Genomic DNA, 18,987 nt, shown 5'->3' on the forward strand with positions numbered 1-18,987 from the left:
TCTTTTGCCTCGAGTTTTTATTATATATATATATATATATATATATATATATATATATATATATATATATTATATAAATTTTGCATTTAAGATATTGATACCCAACAAAAGTTAAGGGTACAAAAGAATCTCCCTATACTTTTCTTTCATCTACTTTTGTTAAGTATTTCAATTTCAGAGCATTGGTATTATTATTTGAGAAACATTTCTCATGATATTTCTTAATTTAATTTAAAGTTTTGAACTCCTCTTTTATGAATATATAATTTTCTGGCAATTTTTCATGTGCCCCGTTTTTGATATATAATTAAATATCGGTATATTTATCTGTTATTTTTTATTCTATTTGAAAATGCTTTTTTTTTTGTATTATTGAGCGTATTTAATGTTTTATTAATTTTTATTCCATAAAAACGTATTTAAAAAATAAAGTTATCAATAAGCTAAAATATTATTAAGAAGAAAAAAACTGAGAGATATTTATAAAAACATTTAAAACATATAATAAATAAAACTCATTATTTGTTATAGTTTTTTTATATATATAATTGGAATGAAAGGGAGTGATACTTTAACAAACTGATATTTCCTTTTTTAAAAAACTTGCTTGATATTTTATTTTTTAAATTTAAGAAACTAACCTCGCACTAAAAGTCTATCAGGGTTAGGAATCATAAATTGCCCGTTATTATTTAGTAATATTTTCAAATTAGTAATATTAGTAAGTGGTGGAGTTTTTTTAAAAGCAAAATCTGATAAGATCTACACCACTAGAATAGGGACATCATATAAGTCGTTTATTTGTATCCCACTCTAGATGATAATGAGGTGTATGAATTTGGATAGTAAAATATATGAATATCTTATACAAGCTAAAAGAGTTTTTATGAATGTCTGAAAACTTGATTCCAGTACGCAAATACCAAACTTTTGTTTCAACAGTATTAGATTCTGAATTCTGATTCCAAGGTATGTAAAGCGTTACATCAGGGTCTTCTTTATAACAATTATTATGTTACTCTTCATTTCCTTCAATGTCATGGTTTGGTGCCACCCACTAATACAAAGAAGGTTAGGAACCAAATTATGTTTAGGGAGGTGTTTTTTATCATTTGGCTATTGTAAATCATATTAAAGTTGTTTTAGGGTGGTTTATAATTTTGACCAGTGATTGTATAAGTTAGAGGACTTCTTGTACCGTTAAAGTAATTGAAATTGAAATTAAGTTGATTAATGTTGTATAACAACTTAAATTATTTGAAGATATTAATAAAGTGACGAAAGATAAAAAATAATAATTTTTATAAGATAGTGGATAAATTATCTATAATATTTTAAATGCAGTTTAAGTTTCATTATATTAAAAAAGAGAATGTTGTTAGTATTACTCTTTCTATATTTAATTACAATAAAATGAAAAAAAAATAAAAGCAAAAATTTAAGACACACCGTCTCTAACAAAAAAATAATTCATAAATTAATCCTCACAATCATATAAAAGAGACATATTATTGTGTACATTAAAATTCAAATAATTATTTTTATTCAACTCCTTGGCCACCCTTCCCTCGACGGTGTCTTGTTCTTGAAGAGTATAAAACATGTATTGTGTATGATTTGAAACAAATATGTATTTATTTGATCAGAATTATTAGCCACTAGTCAATTTTCGCTGGAAGTTTTCAGAGGGACTAACGTGTCCCACACATATCATAATTATAAGAAACTAATTTAGACATTATTTTTTTTAGAGACTATTGAGTTGCACTGAAATTATTGGCGACTATTCCTTCATAATAAAATATAATTAAAAAAATTAATGTTAAATTAAAATTAAATATATAAAATATTAAAATATATTTTTATTTATATTTGATAGTTTGTTTGTCTAGTTTACTTTTAATTTTTGATGAGTCTCTATTATTTAAATCTTAAAAAAATAGAGATATTTTAAAAAGTTGAGTCTGGGAAAGGGTGAAGCGGAAAGTGAGAGGAAAAGGAGGAAGAAAAGAAATGGCGGAAACAAAAGAAACAGTGAAGCACATAGTAATCGGAAAGTTCAAAGACGAGATTTCCGAAGAGAGAATTGATGAACTCATCAAAGGCTATGCCAATCTCGTCAATCTCATCCCAACCATGAAGTCATTCCACTGGTTTGTTTCTGCTACCCCATTCTTTCTCATTCTTTCAATTTTAACAACCCACCTTAGGTCACCACAATTACCACCTATTTCTTCACAAATTACAAATTAAGGTTGGTTAATCAATGAGTACTCTTTTTGTATAGATTACAAGAATAAGTTAAACATTAATTAGGGTTTGCTCCAATTTTCGTTTTTTTTTTTTTTTAAAAGTCTGAGTGAAATTGCAGAGTTCTAAAATTAAGATCTATCAAATTTCTGCATTCTAGCATCTTTTGCTATCTGTTATTTACATAAGTGATTATGAGAATTGACGTTAGATTATTGAGAAAAATCTGCACTTGAACCTTTTTATTGGCCTTTAATTGAAAACATTTAAAAGCAACATTATCTAATAATAATGTTTATGTTATTGTGTATTATAGGGGCAAGGATGTTAGTGGTGAAAACTTACATCAAGGTTATACTCATGTATTTGAATCAACCTTTGAGAGTGTGGAAGGCATTGCAGAGTATGTAGCTCATCCTACCCATGTTGAGTATGCTAATTTGCTCCTTCCCTCTTTGGAAAAAGTGCTTATAATTGACTATAAGCCCACCTTCGTTAATCTTTAATCTTTGATCGGATCACTAATGGAATATTCTGTTCAAAATAAATTTGGGGGCAAACAATTTCATGGATGATGATGGTGTCTCTTATTGTATTGGTTCTGCTGTTTTTTTTTTTTTTTTTTGGAAAAAGTGCTTATAATTGACTATAAGCCCACCTTCGTTAATCTTTAATCTTTGATCGGATCACTAATGGAATATTCTGTTCAAAATAAATTTGGGGGCAAACAATTTCATGGATGATGATGGTGTCTCTTATTGTATTGGTTCTGCTTTTTTTTTTTTTTTTTGTTAAAAATAAACCAATTAAATTCCTCTCTAAATGGCTTTTGTATGCATTATAAGTCAGAGCCTTTTTTTTATCTCATTTTTAATTTATCGAATATCCTTGTGCATTTTCACTTTATCATAAATCATGCGATAACTACCTCAAGACCGGTAACAGTATCTTCAATGCAGATTCTAAATATAAGAACATGGTCTTGCAGTATCCTTAATGTTAATGTATCTGTCTCTCTGCAATACAGCTATCATTTTTTTTTTATTCACAAATTTCTCATGGTTAAAAAAAATTCCCATCAAATAAAGATCTAGCTAAGGGCCTAAGGGAATATAAGAACGAATCTATTTTAAAGCAAACAAGAGTGAATTGACGAGTAATCCATCGGTTTGCTCACTGAAATTATAAACCTTTTTAAAATGCTCCTTTAAATTTATGATGTATCAAAGTTCTTTTATTTTTTCTTACATCAATCAAAATGTTGCATTTATTAATGTATTGCTGATGTGTCTTGTTAAGTGATTCATAAACATATATAGTGTGTTTTGACAATAAATATACACAATAAAGAGACAACAATTAATACTTCTCTATTTATTTTATGAATTTTTAAAATCTCAAATCTATAAATTGTACCGCTCATATCAATTTTTTTCTTCTAAAATTCTATTTCTTAATTTGATATTTGATGAAATGATGATGGTGATAATTAATTCAGAAAAGGTAAAACAAGTAATATAATGAAAAATATTTCAAAAAACTATAATGTCAATAGCGATCAAAATATGAACTATTATCTCGAATGTAAAGTGTAGGAGAAGAGTTGTAGTTAGAATTACAAACATTTTAGCAAATTCAAGAAGACCTTCATTTGCTTGTATTTTTTCATAAGGTCAATTATTTGACACCTTATATATATATATATATATATATATATATATATTGATGATGCTGAAAAATTTGGTTAAACTAGGTTTACTTAATGACAATGATAATAGAGTTAATAACAATGGAGTTATTGTAGCTAATGAGGTATGGAAGGAAGATGATGGTTGAAGTTAATAGAGAAAGTTGACAAAATGCTCATTGATTTTAATTATCCAATGAATGTTATTTTAGCAACAAAAAGAAATCTCGAAATGAATAATCCTCACAATTTTTAATACCATTTTAATTATTATTTTTTTCTTATATTATCATTTAATGATTATTACTATATATACAACTTTCAAACATTAATATATTTTGTATTGTTAATAATGAAAATACACCAATAGTTAGGATGAGTAGTTTAGTAAAAAAAACTTCTTTTTTTTCTTCTTTTAATTATTTTATTTTTTAATATATGTGCAAAAATATTAAACGACACTCATTATAAGACGGATTGAGTACTTAAAAGACAAAATATATGGTGCGATATACGCCTTTTTGTGTCACTTAACGTGACATATCAACACTTTTAATATAATTAGTTGATGAAATGATATATTTGTTCGACATTAATCAAAATAAGATATCGTTTCGATGTAACATAAATTTGACATAGAATAAAAATTCAAGAAGAGAATTGGTGGTCTACTCGTGTTAATTTTTAATAAACCACAAATTTTATCTTTTGACTTTATAAGACGTCTTCATATAAATCATTGAAATTTTGAATATTTTAAAAAATTCACCGACTTTAGAGACTAAATTTATAGTAAATAGTTAAATAAATGATATATATGATAGTGTCTAGTTATAAATATAATGACTAATTTGTCTAGTTAATTTTTCTAAACAGGGACAACATCGTAAAATTACGTCATCAAGGGTGTGTTATGATACATGCCGAATCAGCGCGTAACAAATTCTGTATCGGAGAATTCTAGAACCCTCCAATATATTGTATTGTATTCTATCCATCACCAAATAAAAACCCAATCTTTAGGGTTTATCCTTTCACATTTCATCTCACTTCTCAAACTTCGTCCCACACTTTCGATAAGGTACTACACTCTTCTATACTTCTTTTAATTTCATTTTTCATACTCGAATAAATGCATAGCGTGAACTGATTCTCCTAGTTTAATTTCATTTTCCATTTCCTTTTTTTAATGGCAAAATTGATTTGTTGAGCAGTTAAGAAGAACACATTTACAATGGCGACTACCCAACTCACTGCATCATCTATTTCTACGAGGAGCCTTTCATCCTTTGAAGGATTTCGAACTTCGGCAATTCAATTTCCTCGTAAGCATGCTGCAATTGGCATTCACACACAAAGGTCGTTCCCTTCTCTGGTTGTCAAAGCTGCCACTGTTGTCGCTCCCAAGGTAGTACTTTCTTTGATGATTCATTTATATTTTTTAGGTCATGGGTTGTTGATTTTATCTGAGTTAAATTTTAAAAGTTTATTTTGTTCTATGAGGTTTTGTCATTTTTATTGAGAATCTGGTGGCTTTGGCTAAATTGCTTTGTGCAAATAGTAATTCATTTGGTTATATGATTCACTGAGAGTTTTGCAATGCTGCTGATTAACCAAACCAACACATATATTATCTTTCATTCTTTCACAAATTGTGCTATTGAGTGGGCGTTTTAGTATACTACTTAATTAAGTGGTTATTAAATAAGACTTATCGTTGTAAGAGCTTATATACAAGTCGTTTCTAAAATAGAATGGGGGATAGGAGTAAACTTTACATAAGCAGAAAACATCTTTTGACAATAAGCTGTCTGAAAGAGTTTATGGAAATGAACTTCTTATGGACATATCATAAGCTATGAACTCTTTTAAACACTTCCACAAGTACTTATATCATATGATAAGTTTAAATAAGCTCTTTTAAATTCCCCTCAGTACAAGAGAAATTTTATGAGTTTGTGAGTAGATAGAGTAAAACAGAAACCACTGGGAGAGAACAAAGTAGGATATAAAAAAGTGAAAAGTTCATTTGCAATCAAATGTCAGACCGATAGTAATGAATTGTTTTCCTACCAAAGAACATAACGTTTTTTTTAATTATACCAATTTTCTACAACATTTTCATTTTCTCTTATCTTTTATTTTCGTTTAACAATGGGAATTTTAACGGTGTTCATTATTTTATCTTTATTTTGCAAGTGAAATTGTATTATACAATTTTTGTGTGGGTGGTCTCTGATTGAATTAACATGATTGTTGATATACATAAGCCCTGACCAATGGGATTGTATCCAGTATTTTTACTTATAGCATTTTACAATTTAAAGCTATATATGTGCCTAATTGGCAATTTCATCATGCAGCATACCACTGTCAAGCCACTAGGTGATAGAGTACTGGTAAAAATTAAGGATGCCGAAGAGAAAACTCAGGGTGGAATTTTATTGCCATCAACTGCTCAATCAAAGCCTCAAGGGGGTGAGGTGGTTTCTGTTGGAGAAGGGAAGTCAATTGGGAAGAACAAAGTGGAGATTAGTGTGAAGGTGATGCCACTAGCTTAAGAAATCCTTAAATCTTTTAGTATTCTTTAATTTTTAACTTATGTGGTGTATTTCTTTGTACAGGCAGGTGCACAAGTTGTGTATTCAAAGTATGCAGGAACTGAGGTGGAGTTCAATGGTACAAAACATCTTATATTGAAGGATGACGACATCATTGGTATCCTTGAAACCGATGAGGTCAAGGATCTTAAACCCTTGAATGATAGAGTATTGATAAAGGTGCAAAACTTTTCAGAGATTTGATTATTTATTATATTGGATAATGGCACTGGATCATTTGTTAATCATATGTTTAGTAGTCTAATGCTCAAGTTGTCCTGACGATTTTCCCATTTAATTATTTGTTTAAACCATATTTTGCATCAAGGTGTACACCTAAATTGATTTCTGCTTATCTTACATACTTCAACTATGATGCCGCAGGTTGCAGATGCTGAGGAAAAAACTGCTGGTGGTTTGTTGCTCACAGAGGCAACCAAGGAGAAACCATCCATTGGAACCGTGAGTTTTCCTATTCTCTTTTTTGAAAAAAAAAGCATACTTAAACGCAACACTGCTTGCAAAAAATTGCTTGGGTAGACAATAGAATATTCCAAGGACAGTTAAATTGATACTTCTAGTTTTTTGTATTTCCTTGTTTTAGATGAGTACCTGGTTCATGCTTTTACAATGCTTTGTTTGAGTAGTTATGGACTTATGGTACAAGATCACTTCATAATCTTTATGCTCTATTTTGGATGTTATAGGTGATAGCAGTTGGTCCAGGGTCTGTGGATGAGGAAGGTAACAGAAAACCATTATCCATTACATCTGGGAATACAGTTCTGTACTCAAAATATGCGGGGAATGACTTCAAGGGCAAAGATGGTTCTAACTATATTGCTTTGAGAGCCTCAGATGTCATGGCTATCCTCTCTTAGTAATTAATTATTTTGTTTTAGAACCTAATATTTTTTTTGTCTGAGGGATATTGTCATTTTTTTTTGCAACGAGGCTTGAAATATATTAGTTGATTGCAGCTATCTTCCATGCACAATCTGCATGATCTCTGTTGTACCTGTTGTTTTGCATTATTGTCAATGGCTATTCACCTGCTCATGGTTCCCATGCATACACTTAGCAGCTGATTTCCAGCGCGGACCATTTTCAATATATAGAGATGGATGATTGAGTGAATTCTCAATTTGGTCTAAAATTGTTGGATGTTGTTAGGTGTCTTTGAATTTAAGATAAATTTTTGGAGTTTCTGAAATTATCCATTTTAGTTTAGGCATCACTCTGAATATTATCGAGTTTTAACTAATATTATCATAAGGATTAATTTAACATTTATAATAAATCATAAGGACTAATTTGTTCACAAATTTTAGTTGAGTATTAAACTGATTTGTAATGGAAGTTAATGTACGAGTTAAAATGAACAATTTGGAAGACATGGTAATGATTGGAATGAGAACGGGCAATTTCACGGATTAACTGCTTAAATTTTGTTAGACATATAGATAAATAAATGTGCAGACCAAAGTCAAAATGATGTAAAAGCTGCCTGTTTATCACTTGGATAGAGTTATCCACAAATTGAAGTACAATAATTTTCCCAACAGCACACAATTTAAATAAAAAAACTGCTACCATGGAAACAGTGTAGGCACTTTATAAAAGAGCAAGAATCAACTTTAACTATCACAAGCTTTACACAGATCTAAGAAAAATTTAATCTCACGCGAGAAGTATTATACATAGCTGCCTATACTGTTGTTCCATGGAAAAAAATGAAATAGGAAATAAAAACTAAAAATCCTAATCCAGCATTCAAAAGAAAAGCTGATTCCGGGTAGGATTTGTAACTGGAGCACTAAACTAGTTTAGATTCAAGAATCTAAACTAAGCTTCTCACAGTTAAAAGGTGTGTAGTGATAGAGAACTAGGGTGATGCAGTTATGTCAAAATCCACCTCTTCTACAGTACCCTAATCAACTGCATAATTTGCTATGAATATGTCTCCTTTCCATTTGAGATGTATTGAAGCACCAACCAGAGGTTTTAAAGGTTTAAGTTGGCTCTCCACCAACTCAATGAATATGTCAGTATTTGATGAAATCCTCACCTATTGAATGAGGCTGCAGAGTTATCATCATACTGTCCTCTCCATGCATTGCCACTATCTGTCCCACTGCATGCTTGATTTGGGAGTTGAACATTACCTAAATCCCCATCCAAGCTCATTTGCTGCACCTCAGCAGATGACAATATCTTTATACTCTGAACATTTCTTACAAATTCCCTGCAAGGAGTTATAACTTGAAGGTCAAGAACACAAGCTAAATTTTCAGTAGTAGTATTTGCTTACAAACTATTGGAGAAATAACTACTTACTCCCAAGGGTCATCACCAACAAGAAGAATGTCATTTTCATGATCTACGTATGTTAACTTCCAGTCAGTTCTTTGAGGATCTTCTAGCTGCCCTTCAATCCCAAACATTCGTGCCAAATCATACCGGAGTTCATCATATTTCTTGTAACGGGTGACGTCAATGCATCTTCCAACAGAGCCACGCTTTTGAACCTACAAAATTTGAATAGCATTTGAATACATACATATATACATAAATAATATGTTAAAATATATCAGGCAATGCTAAAACACAATAGGGTGGTGGCATTTAAATAGATCTGCAGTCTTCAAAGAATGATAAACCTTAGTATATGTCCGCATTCGTTGAGTTTGGTTTGCTCGCAAGCCATTGTTCAAAACCCCAGAAGTGTCATTAATGCCAACATCATTTGAGCAACCGGGCATGTTTGGCAGTCCAAACGACTGTGAGCTGATGTCAGCGGTGGACAGCTCCGTTTCAATGTCTCTTGGAGCACCACCATAATTTGACAACAAATTTTGAAGATCTTTTTGGGAGTCATAACCCCTTGAAAGCATAGTATCAGGCATTAAACCATCAAAACTAGAGTCAAATAGAAGATTGTTTCGAGGGTTTGATTGGACATCCCCTTCCATGCAGAAGTTAGATAGTGGAAAATTCTGCTGGGCGTTACCAGGATCGAGACAGTAAGATGTTCCAGAAGAAGCTTCCAGCTGATCGATAGTTGTCCTTTTATACTTAAGCTGGTCAGATCCCTTTACATTCGCGAACTCGTGTTTGATATGCTTGTCAGTCTTACTCTGAAGCTCCCGTATCATATTACTAGCAGGCTCCACTAACAAACACCCCCCTAACATATTTGGTACTTGTTGATTTCTTTTCAGGAGGTTCGGTGGAGAAACCGGGCAGTTATTGGTAGATGGAGAAGTTGAGCATGATGGAGCCTCTCCATCTGTAAGTGTAGACGGGGCTCTAGTAATTGTGAGTGGTTTTTGCGTGTTCTGAGTTCGATTCACAGGAAGGTGTTGTGATTGCATAAGAGATGACGAAGACAAGTTGTTGCTGTTGAGAAGCTTCTCTGTTGAAAATGCATTATTACTAAGCTGTTGAGTATGATGTTGGGATGTAGGCAGCTGAGGTAATTGCTGGATTTGTTGGTGAGTATTTTGTTGCTGTAGAAGCTGAGATTGCAAAAGTGGGCTAGACGTCGAAAGAAGTTGTTGCTGCTGCTGCAGTTTATGTAGAAACTGCATGTGCAGTTGTTGCTCCGAGGCATTTTGTTGAGACGTTTGAGTCACTGGCGGATTTGGTGGGACCCTCTGTGGCATGTTTTGTTGCAAAACCTGTAGTTGAGATTGTTGTAATTGTGTCTGTTGTTGCTGCCTTTGTAAAAGACTCGCTTGCGAGTCTATCCGTTGCTGAAATTGCGAGTCTTGTGGAAGAGATGTCAGTGGGAATGTATTCTTATTGGCTGATTGGAAACTTTGTTGGTGTGGGATGCTTCCTGAGAGTAATTGTTGTTGCTGAAGCTGAGCGTAAGCTGATGGTTGCTGTACAAACTGATTTGTAATCTGGTTAGAAGAAACTACACCATTATTCGTAATAGCTTGTTGAGATGACTGTAGATGTTTCTGTGTTTGCTGTCCTAACTGCTGAGGCATTTGTTGCTGTAGCAGTGTCAGATTTTGTGATTCAGTCAGCTGCTGTTGCCTTTGTTGCTGGAGTTGGTTTGTCGGTATTTGCGACAATGACTGCAGCTTCTGTTGCTGTTGCTGCTGCAGTTGCTGTTGTTGTTGTTGCTGCTGCTGTAACTGTTGTTGTTGCTGCTGCTGCTGTAACTGTTGTTGCTGTTGAGGCCATGATACTGGGGGTTGTTGCAATTGGTTGATTTGATTTGGTAAATTAGGTTTGTTAAATTGAAGGTTCGGCGCAGAGAGGACTGGAGCTTGGAAACTTAGTAATTTGGATGGGTCATCGGTGCCAAGATTACCTTGCAGAGTATTTGATGAGAGCATGGATGGGAAACATCCTGATTGAGCAGCTGAAAACTGATTATTCTGCTGCATGCCCATCCACTGCACTAAACTCAAACCGGGGAAGAATGAACTCGAGGCGTCGTTCATGCCAAACTCGTCTCCAATCCAGGGCATAGCTCTCTTGAAAGCATTTTCTATATTGGACTCATCATCTGCAAAATCACTTGCAAGGATCATCAGTCACACACTTATATTATCATCCACAACATGCTAGGGTGGGGATGAGAATTTAATGCATGACACTCTTAAAAAAGTGATATTGAAACAACTTGATTTCATTTTCATAATGCGAGGATATCGATTCTAAGAACATTGTAAATCTTAGTACCTGACATTCCAGGTTGCCTGGGGAACTTGGGCCTAAAAAATGGAGGTGGACAAATGTAGAAAGGAGTCACTACCGGTTCGATATCCCAAACTGAAACTCTACTTGGGCGTTCACCAGCTGTCGATTCATCCCATCCAACCTGTAAATAGTTCAAAAATAACTGCCTCAATAAGCCAATACAGAAGCTCGGCATTAGACTTGCAAGACAAGTACCATATTACCATGGGGACAAACAGAGGTATAAAAAATACACCTTTGAATAATACCTGAAGATTGCGCCATTGTGAATTTTTCCATCGGATAGGATCCAAGTCACTAATTCCAGTAATTGCACCCGTGTATCTACGTACTCCAGACTCCTCTGTTTCAAACATCATTCTAAATCTCATTCCAAGAGAAACTTGAGTGTACATGGCTTTGTTATACTTGGCCAATGGCACAACAAATTCGGAGGGGCTGGCCCTGTCAAATTGACCGGTTTCTGTAAGAGATTCACAAATATTTCAATGGATGCCACTCCATGTCATGTATGATAATATGTACATGCCAAATAGTACCTTGGATTGTAATATATAGTAAAAGGGCTGTTATTTGCAGCAGCATGAGCTGCAGCAGCTAAAATGCCAATATGCATACTGTCACTGGATATTACTGATGAAGAAAGCGCTGGCTGCTGTCTATTAGCGCGCCTCAAACCTAAAAGAAGTTGCTGTTTTTCATCTCTACAAATAATTAAAAAAAAAATTAACTCAAATCATGGTTCAAAAAATATATGAAATTCCAACATAAACTCTATTCATATATCTTACCCCTTTTTTTATAAGCATTCATACATCTTACCTGATAAAAAGAACAGAATCTCCAGCAAAAAGTCTTTTTGTGCTGATAAATACACTCCAACCAGTAGTCAATAAATGCCTCTTTGGTTGTCCTGAAGCCAATGTGCTATGAATATCAGCATTCAAACTTCATAAAACATAAATTAAACAGCTTTATATTCATAATTTGGTCAATAATTTGTAAGATGATTCTAAGTGTAATGATTTTTTTCTTTCTTTTTTAGTACCGATAGTCTCAATTTTGTGTCTTATTTTTAACTAAAATGATGTCACACCACTAACACGATAATATATGCCTAGGGTACTCAGAACACACTGGATCTAGAATTTGATGGTGTATCAATAAAGCATACACTATCCTAATGACTATATATAAAAAGAAAGATGGCAATGGATGAAGAATATGTATGAGTGGCAATAGTAATACCCCGATAAATATGTCTAAATGTCCACGCATTGTCATGCAAATCTTTAGCAATAAGCTCCTGAGCTGGAGGTTGCATTGAATAATCCTATCAAAACACTTATGGTCAGCATAGACAAGAAAAACCCAGATGGACCACATAAATCTCTACCAAATGTTACTAAAATAAATCTACCAAGAAAAATGGGGATGTTGAATACACACCAAAGGTGGGAATATTTTCTCAGCTGCTCTACGCGGCACAGAGAATCCACCGTGAGTACTTGTGTCACTAGCTGTTAGAGTTTTGCAAAAGAATTCAGTAGGTTGACGGTTTTGTTTGAGACCGATGTCTGATGCCAGCATCGCTTCCTTGTCATACTGTAGAAAAGCCAAATCAAACAATTTTTGGTATAGTTTCTCATCATTTTTTTGGAATGATGACAAATAAAAGGAGGGAACTAAATCCTGGATACAATAACAAACTTCAGATTAAACGGCTAACCTACTTGGTTTACTGGTTGAAGAGTCATCTGTGCATAGACCTCGTCAGTTTCGGGATCAGCCTGCTCCAAAGTAAACAAGAACATCAAAATATGTGGATATCAAAGATGCTAAAATGTAGACATGTGCTCAAGGAAAATAAATTGGTGTGCTGATGGAATATACATCATGAAATGTATATAAATAATTCTTCTTCGCAAGTTTTCATTATTATTGCATAACAGCCATGTAACAAGTGGAAAGTGCACCTACATGCAGAGCAACATTGTGAAGCAAGCAAATCAACTTGGACGGAAGGTTAGGGTAACTCGGTATGAAGTCGGTCTGCTTTTGCATGGAAGCTGCTACCTGAAAGTTACAGTAGTCAAAAGGAGACTTCCATCAGCAACCAAAACACCGAAATATAAGTCACACTCATATACAATTGATGACTTTTTATTTTGTTTAAATCCTCTGGTTTTCAGGGGAAAAGGGCCTTGGTAATTTTGCATTCGACAGGTAGGTGAGTAAGACCTGACAAAGGATTGTCCCGGCCAGGGTTCGGGTTCTAACTCGGGTATTCCCAATTGGGTCGTATGTAATTAAAGCTCATGGCTTAAGAAACATACTTGCTCACTGTGTCCTTGAGGAAAATAAACCACAAGACTTCCAACAGGAGGCAAAGAAACCAAAGGTCCAGCACAAGCATGCCATAAATCTGAATTGATGGTCTTCCTTTCTCCTGTTGTCAAAACAGACATAACGTTTACTCCTTTGAGCAGAAACATACAAATATGCTTTCTCTTTACTCTATGATTGGACATAAAGAAGAAAAAGACTTAAACTATAGAATCCATGTTTTATAAAACACCACAAAATATAGTATCAAGAGCTCAAAGAAACACAAAACTTCATGTGATGAATAGGCTTATAATTAGATGCTCCATTTGAAGACAACAATGGCCGCATAATTATTGAGAAGTTTATAGATACATAATAAAGTTCAGAATTAGAAAACTTTCTTCAAGCAAGAACAGTTGAAGAACTTCAAGAAGAAATATAAAAAACACAGAATCAAAGTTCTTTAGTTCCATAAGAAAAGGAACATATCTTGCATATTTTTTGTAGCATATAATCAGTAGATCCAGCATCCATAAAGAATATACTGAAATTAAAAAGGTCATCAAATTCAGGTGAAAATCATTCTCTTTCTCATATTCTGACCACATACAAATTAGGATCAGATTCTCACCAAAATCTATCACACAAACAAACATGTGAATGCTTTTCCTTCTTCCAATGAAACTTTGGCAGCAACAATTGACCCTTTTTCACAATTTGCCGTATTATTACTACACTTTATTGCAAACCAAACAAATATGCTGATTTTTCAAAATACGTAAACAAGTCAGACACGGACATTATCAAAAGCACATTAGACTTTTACTTCAATTCAGAACAGAATAAAGAAAATTGAGAGGAAAAAATATGCAATGATTAAAGACTAAGAGGGCAACAACTCTAGAAAAATTAAGGTAAAGATCAGCAATTAATTCAACAACATAAAAGTAACATCTTCCTTGAAAACAATCTAAGTCACTAAGCAGTGTTATGTTTGATGAAGAAAAAAATAAAATGAAATAGAAAAAACAAGCATAAAGATATAAAAGAAGAGAACCTACCTTCTCCAGAATTATGCAAGTAACTATTTGATGGAGCCTTCATTACAACCTAAGAAAAAAACAAAACTTCAAACAAATTCAACACCTGGTCTTTTTCTACCAACAAGATTTGACCTTGTTGCCCAAGTTATTTTTTTCCACACAACAAGACAATACCAATCCTCTTCCAAACACAGTCTACAACAAATTCATCATCCACTAATATTATCCAATAGAATCAACAAAAAAAGTTGACCCTTTTCATTTAAATGCAACTAATTTCTAACTCCACTTTTCTTCACACATCCCAAGTATTCCAAATTCAACAACCATGAATCTTAAATGTCTCTATATCAGGTGCCAAATCTGAAGTAAAAGAGAACTATTTCAATAATAGCAAAATCAAACAATAATAGAAAGTAGTGTTATTCTGGGAATTGAAAAAGTAAATGATGCAACTAAGGATCAAAGAAGAGAAGAGAAAAGAAATTATTACCTTGTAACAGAGGCTAAAACAAAAGCAACAAAGGTTTTTTGTGTGTGTAAACTGAGCAAAGCCAACATGAATGAATTATGGTTAAAAATAAAATAAGAAGCTAAGAAGGATACAATAATATAAATACACACTTGGTGGTATTATTATTAACTTTGCTTAATTAACATGCATAGTTACATGATGGTGAGTGAGTGGTTTGACATAATATTCGTCGTTATTATTAAAAAAATTATTCCTCGCAAAGTTGGAATTTATCTTGTGCTATTTTTCTAAAGACTTTACGTCTCATGGTAGAAATGAAAAAAGTATCAGCTTAATATTTTATTTTTTTGGTTGCACGTGAATCCAATAAGAAGTTAGAGTTTTTCGAAAATATAAATAAAATAATTTAAAATATATTTGGAAGTTTGAATTAGAAGAAAAAGACTTTTGGAGGACTTAAATATATAATTTAATATGAAAAAATATGTCATAGAATAAACTAGTTTTACGTTCACAGTAAATAACAATTATTAGTTTCTTCGTCTCATTAAATAATTATAATTAAAAAATTATTTATTCAATTGTTTATGATCAATTATTAATATATATTTAAATTTTTTTGATATATATTTAAAAAAAATTAAAGTTAGAAAATAGAAATGTATGTTTCTTTTTAAATTGAGAAAAAAACACAATTAATATTGATTTCATAAAAACAATAAAAAATATAAAAACGAACAAACTCAATAACTTCTACTGTTGAAAAGTATTCTTGATCATTATTATATTTTTTTAAAAACTCAATAACTTACCGTTTTATTGATTTTTTATGTTACTTTTTTGAACTAGGGAGTTTATTGTTGTTGTTGACTTTTTTGAACTAGGGAGTCAAACTCAATAACTTCTACTGTTGAAAAGTATTCTTGATCATTATTATATTTTTTTAAAAACTCAATAACTTACCGTTTTATTGATTTTTTATGTTACTTTTTTGAACTAGGGAGTTTATTGTTGTTGTTGACTTTTTTGAACTAGGGAGTTTATTGTTGTTGTTGTTGTTGTTGTTGTTGTTGTTGTTGTTGTTGTTGTTGTTGTTGTTGTTGTTGTTGTTGTTGTTGTTGTTGTTGTTGTTGTTGTTGTTGTTGTTGTTGTTGTTGTTGTTGTTGTTGTTGTTGTTGTTGTTGTTGTTGTTGTTGTTGTTGTTGTTGTTGTTGTTGTTGTTGTTGTTGTTGTTGTTGTTGTTGTTGTTGTTGTTGTTGTTGTTGTTGTTGTTGTTGTTGTTGTTGTTGTTGTTGTTGTTGTTGTTGTTGTTGTTGTTGTTGTTGTTGTTGTTGTTGTTGTTGTTGTTGTTGTTGTTGTTGTTGTTGTTGTTGTTGTTGTTGTTGTTGTTGTTGTTGTTGTTGTTGTTGTTGTTGTTGTTGTTGTTGTTGTTGTTGTTGTTGTTGTTGTTGTTGTTGTTGTTGTTGTTGTTGTTGTTGTTGTTGTTGTTGTTGTTGTTGTTGTTGTTGTTGTTGTTGTTGTTGTTGTTGTTGTTGTTGTTGTTGTTGTTGTTGTTGTTGTTGTTGTTGTTGTTGTTGTTGTTGTTGTTGTTGTTGTTGTTGTTGTTGTTGTTGTTGTTGTTGTTGTTGTTGTTGTTGTTGTTGTTGTTGTTGTTGTTGTTGTTGTTGTTGTTGTTGTTGTTGTTGTTGTTGTTGTTGTTGTTGTTGTTGTTGTTGTTGTTGTTGTTGTTGTTGTTGTTGTTGTTGTTGTTGTTGTTGTTGTTGTTGTTGTTGTTGTTGTTGTTGTTGTTGTTGTTGTTGTTGTTGTTGTTGTTGTTGTTGTTGTTGTTGTTGTTGTTGTTGTTGTTGTTGTTGTTGTTGTTGTTGTTGTTGTTGTTGTTGTTGTTGTTGTTGTTGTTGTTGTTGTTGTTGTTGTTGTTGTTGTTGTTGTTGTTGTTGTTGTTGTTGTTGTTGTTGTTGTTGTTGTTGTTGTTGTTGTTGTTGTTGTTGTTGTTGTTGTTGTTGTTGTTGTTGTTGTTGTTGTTGTTGTTGTTGTTGTTGTTGTTGTTGTTGTTGTTGTTGTTGTTGTTGTTGTTGTTGTTGTTGTTGTTGTTGTTGTTGTTGTTGTTGTTGTTGTTGTTGTTGTTGTTGTTGTTGTTGTTGTTGTTGTTGTTGTTGTTGTTGTTGTTGTTGTTGTTGTTGTTGTTGTTGTTGTTGTTGTTGTTGTTGTTGTTGTTGTTGTTGTTGTTGTTGTTGTTGTTGTTGTTGTTGTTGTTGTTGTTGTTGTTGTTGTTGTTGTTGTTGTTGTTGTTGTTGTTGTTGTTGTTGTTGTTGTTGTTGTTGTTGTTGTTGTTGTTGTTGTTGTTGTTGTTGTTGTTGTTGTTGTTGTTGTTGTTGTTGTTGTTGTTGTTGTTGTTGTTGTTGTTGTTGTTGTTGTTGTTGTTGTTGTTGTTGTTGTTGTTGTTGTTGTTGTTGTTGTTGTTGTTGTTGTTGTTGTTGTTGTTGTTGTTGTTGTTGTTGTTGTTGTTGTTGTTGTTGTTGTTGTTGTTGTTGTTGTTGTTGTTGTTGTTGTTGTTGTTGTTGTTGTTGTTGTTGTTGTTGTTGTTGTTGTTGTTGTTGTTGTTGTTGTTGTTGTTGTTGTTGTTGTTGTTGTTGTTGTTGTTGTTGTTGTTGTTGTTGTTGTTGTTGTTGTTGTTGTTGTTGTTGTTGTTGTTGTTGTTGTTGTTGTTGTTGTTGTTGTTGTTGTTGTTGTTGTTGTTGTTGTTGTTGTTGTTGTTGTTGTTGTTGTTGTTGTTGTTGTTGTTGTTGTTGTTGTTGTTGTTGTTGTTGTTGTTGTTGTTGTTGTTGTTGTTGTTGTTGTTGTTGTTGTTGTTGTTGTTGTTGTTGTTGTTGTTGTTGTTGTTGTTGTTGTTGTTGTTGTTGTTGTTGTTGTTGTTGTTGTTGTTGTTGTTGTTGTTGTTGTTGTTGTTGTTGTTGTTGTTGTTGTTGTTGTTGTTGTTGTTGTTGTTGTTGTTGTTGTTGTTGTTGTTGTTGTTGTTGTTGTTGTTGTTGTTGTTGTTGTTGTTGTTGTTGTTGTTGTTGTTGTTGTTGTTGTTGTTGTTGTTGTTGTTGTTGTTGTTGTTGTTGTTGTTGTTGTTGTTGTTGTTGTTGTTGTTGTTGTTGTTGTTGTTGTTGTTGTTGTTGTTGTTGTTGTTGTTGTTGTTGTTGTTGTTGTTGTTGTTGTTGTTGTTGTTGTTGTTGTTGTTGTTGTTGTTGTTGTTGTTGTTGTTGTTGTTGTTGTTGTTGTTGTTGTTGTTGTTGTTGTTGTTGTTGTTGTTGTTGTTGTTGTTGTTGTTGTTGTTGTTGTTGTTGTTGTTGTTGTTGTTGTTGTTGTTGTTGTTGTTGTTGTTGTTGTTGTTGTTGTTGTTGTTGTTGTTGTTGTTGTTGTTGTTGTTGTTGTTGTTGTTGTTGTTGTTGTTGTTGTTGTTGTTGTTGTTGTTGTTGTTGTTGTTGTTGTTGTTGTTGTTGTTGTTGTTGTTGTTGTTGTTGTTGTTGTTGTTGTTGTTGTTGTTGTTGTTGTTGTTGTTGTTGTTGTTGTTGTTGTTGTTGTTGTTGTTGTTGTTGTTGTTGTTGTTGTTGTTGTTGTTGTTGTTGTTGTTGTTGTTGTTGTTGTTGTTGTTGTTGTTGTTGTTGTTGTTGTTGTTGTTGTTGTTGTTGTTGTTGTTGTTGTTGTTGTTGTTGTTGTTGTTGTTGTTGTTGTTGTTGTTGTTGTTGTTGTTGTTGTTGTTGTTGTTGTTGTTGTTGTTGTTGTTGTTGTTGTTGTTGTTGTTGTTGTTGTTGTTGTTGTTGTTGTTGTTGTTGTTGTTGTTGTTGTTGTTGTTGTTGTTGTTGTTGTTGTTGTTGTTGTTGTTGTTGTTGTTGTTGTTGT

General features: G+C 32.6%; 3 protein-coding genes across 6 annotated transcripts; 2 read left to right on the forward strand and 1 right to left on the reverse strand.

Annotated features, from left to right (window-relative positions):
* Positions 1–1,930: 1,930 nt before the first annotated feature.
* Positions 1,931–3,133, forward strand: LOC101489340 (stress-response A/B barrel domain-containing protein HS1). Its single transcript, XM_004507960.4, has 2 exons — positions 1,931–2,153; positions 2,567–3,133. The coding sequence occupies exons 1-2, from the start codon at positions 2,014–2,016 to the stop codon at positions 2,754–2,756; spliced, it is 330 nt and encodes a 109-aa protein (XP_004508017.1). The 5' UTR covers positions 1,931–2,013; the 3' UTR covers positions 2,757–3,133.
* A 1,726-nt stretch (positions 3,134–4,859) lies between these two features.
* LOC101490851 (20 kDa chaperonin, chloroplastic-like) lies at positions 4,860–7,520 on the forward strand. The gene is made up of 6 exons (XM_004507966.4): positions 4,860–5,018; positions 5,152–5,345; positions 6,301–6,480; positions 6,562–6,717; positions 6,922–6,999; positions 7,245–7,520. The coding sequence occupies exons 2-6, from the start codon at positions 5,172–5,174 to the stop codon at positions 7,416–7,418; spliced, it is 762 nt and encodes a 253-aa protein (XP_004508023.1). The 5' UTR covers positions 4,860–5,018; positions 5,152–5,171; the 3' UTR covers positions 7,419–7,520.
* A 509-nt stretch (positions 7,521–8,029) lies between these two features.
* ARF20 (auxin response factor 20) lies at positions 8,030–15,337 on the reverse strand. Of its 4 annotated transcripts, none has more exons than XM_073363773.1 (15): positions 15,121–15,335; positions 14,646–14,990; positions 14,216–14,345; positions 13,593–13,705; positions 13,233–13,332; positions 12,990–13,046; positions 12,706–12,861; positions 12,505–12,589; positions 12,079–12,169; positions 11,796–11,960; positions 11,505–11,700; positions 11,239–11,377; positions 9,198–11,062; positions 8,875–9,065; positions 8,030–8,782 (listed from the first exon to the last, which is right to left on the reverse strand). In XM_073363773.1, exons 6-15 carry the CDS (start codon positions 13,011–13,013, stop codon positions 8,602–8,604), a joined length of 3,093 nt encoding a protein of 1,030 aa, XP_073219874.1. In that variant the 5' UTR covers positions 13,014–13,046; positions 13,233–13,332; positions 13,593–13,705; positions 14,216–14,345; positions 14,646–14,990; positions 15,121–15,335; the 3' UTR covers positions 8,030–8,601. The 4 variants fall into 4 exon arrangements, with proteins under 4 accessions (XP_073219874.1, XP_073219875.1, XP_004508019.1 ...); XM_073363774.1 differs by having other exon boundaries at positions 12,986–13,046; XM_004507962.3 differs by lacking the exon at positions 14,216–14,345 and having other exon boundaries at positions 13,237–13,332; positions 15,121–15,337.
* Between the last annotated feature and the right edge of the window lie 3,650 nt (positions 15,338–18,987).

This window comes from Cicer arietinum, chromosome 7, assembly GCF_000331145.2.
Source record: "Cicer arietinum cultivar CDC Frontier isolate Library 1 chromosome 7, Cicar.CDCFrontier_v2.0, whole genome shotgun sequence".
In the NCBI taxonomy this organism is placed as follows: domain Eukaryota; kingdom Viridiplantae; phylum Streptophyta; class Magnoliopsida; order Fabales; family Fabaceae; genus Cicer; species Cicer arietinum.